The 1,541-nt window shown below is 52.4% G+C and overlaps 1 protein-coding gene across 1 annotated transcript in view; it reads right to left on the bottom strand.

Moving 5' to 3' along the window:
* Positions 1–823: 823 nt before the first annotated feature.
* The window catches only part of PA2G4 (proliferation-associated 2G4, 38kDa), a 9,914-nt gene continuing 9,196 nt past the window's right edge, over positions 824–1,541 (bottom strand). The window contains exon 12 of the mRNA XM_009331207.1: positions 824–1,130. Coding sequence (XP_009329482.1) covers positions 1,065–1,130 — 66 coding nt within the window. The 3' untranslated portion in view covers positions 824–1,064. The remainder of the gene's footprint in view (positions 1,131–1,541) is intronic.

Genomic DNA, 1,541 nt, shown 5'->3' with positions numbered 1-1,541 from the left:
TTCTTCTCTTTTATTGACTTTGGTAATATTTGCACGTTGTGGAGTTTGGGGTGGAAAACCCAGATCTTGGCGAGGAAGCATGGTGCCTGCGGAGACGCCTGGGAGCGTTTTTAAAGGCGAGAGTTTTTCCCGAATTCAGCTACAGCGGGGGAATAACCAGAGAGCCGGTCAGCAGGTGCCGGCAAAGAAATAAAACTCCCCGGGACACCAGGGAATTAAAAACCACTGCCGGGCGGCGGGCAGCTCGCCTGCCTCCTGCCCCTCCGCAGAGCTGTCAGGCGGGGAACGTCATCTGCTTCCGAGCAGGCTGGACAGTCAATTTAAAAACGAGCTCGCCACAGCGGCGTATTAAAAAATAGAGCGTTTATACGTAAATCAAGGCAGAGACAGAACAGAGTAGACGGAACAGTCTGCAGTTTCACAGGGGACATAAAATTTGATATTTTTCCCAATTATAAATGTACAATCTAGAGGCTAAAAGAAGAGAGTGAGAAATCCTCTGCCCCAAGGCAATGGAGAGGGATGCCTACGCGGCCGGGAGGAGCCGAGGCGGCGCAGCGAGGCAGATCCCCTTACACCGTCCACGCGTACCATATCACTAAACACAGGGCACCTTTTCTCAGGCGTAATCGGCTGTTTGTTTGGTTTGGGTTTTTTTCCTCCAAGAAAATCTGTAAAGAAAGAAATTAAAAAAAAAAGGGGGGGGGTTGGAGAAAAAAGAAAGCAGGCAGCTCTCTACACTCCCTCTCTCACTGGGATTGGCTTAGTTGTTCACGTCTTCAACAAGTATGGGCATTACAAAAGGTTAGAAAGAGTGGATATAGACTAGCTTTTACTCCTGATTTTATTTTTCTGCTTTCTTTTTTAAGTAGTCTGAAGTGGCTGAGAGAATCCTCCCTCATTGGCAAAGTCAATAGGAGCTGGTTGTAGTCAGTGGGAAGTCCAGACTGTTTGCGGTTTGGTCGTAAGAGACAAACAGTGCTAGATTATTTTGCTTCTGTTTTTGGGGGGAAAAGGGGCGAGTGTGTGTGAATTGGGTGCTACATGGAGGGAGCGGGAGCTGCTCAGTCGCCAGCCTCGTTCTCTTCCGCCGTCTCTCCCGTGGTGGCGTTCTCTGCGTTCTTGGAGGCCTGCGGAAACAAACCCACGGCAGGTCAGAACAGGGGCTCGCGCGGGGACCACGCACGGCCGCAACGCCGGCAGCAGGTACGACGCAGCCCACCCGAGGGACCAAGAGGAGGCCCCTTCCCACGAGGCTGCTGCTTCCCGAGTGCGCTGGTTTTGGCAGGGGTAGAGTCGATTTTCTTCACGGTAGCTGGTATAGGGCATGTTTTGGATTTGTGCTGGAAACAGTGTTGATAACACAGGGATGTTTCCGTTGTTGCTGAGCAGTGCTGACACACAGTCAAGGCCTTCTCTGCTCCTCACCCCACCCCACCAGCGAGCAGGCTGGGGGTGCACGAGAAGTTGGGAGGGGACACGGCCGGGACCGCTGACCCCAACTGACCCAAGGGATATCCCACACCATATGACGTCATGCT

This window comes from Pygoscelis adeliae, unplaced genomic scaffold, assembly GCF_000699105.1.
Source record: "Pygoscelis adeliae isolate BGI_AS28 unplaced genomic scaffold, ASM69910v1 Scaffold1069, whole genome shotgun sequence".
Taxonomy (NCBI): Eukaryota; Metazoa; Chordata; class Aves; order Sphenisciformes; family Spheniscidae; genus Pygoscelis; species Pygoscelis adeliae.
This window is presented reverse-complemented; position numbering and strand designations above follow the sequence as displayed.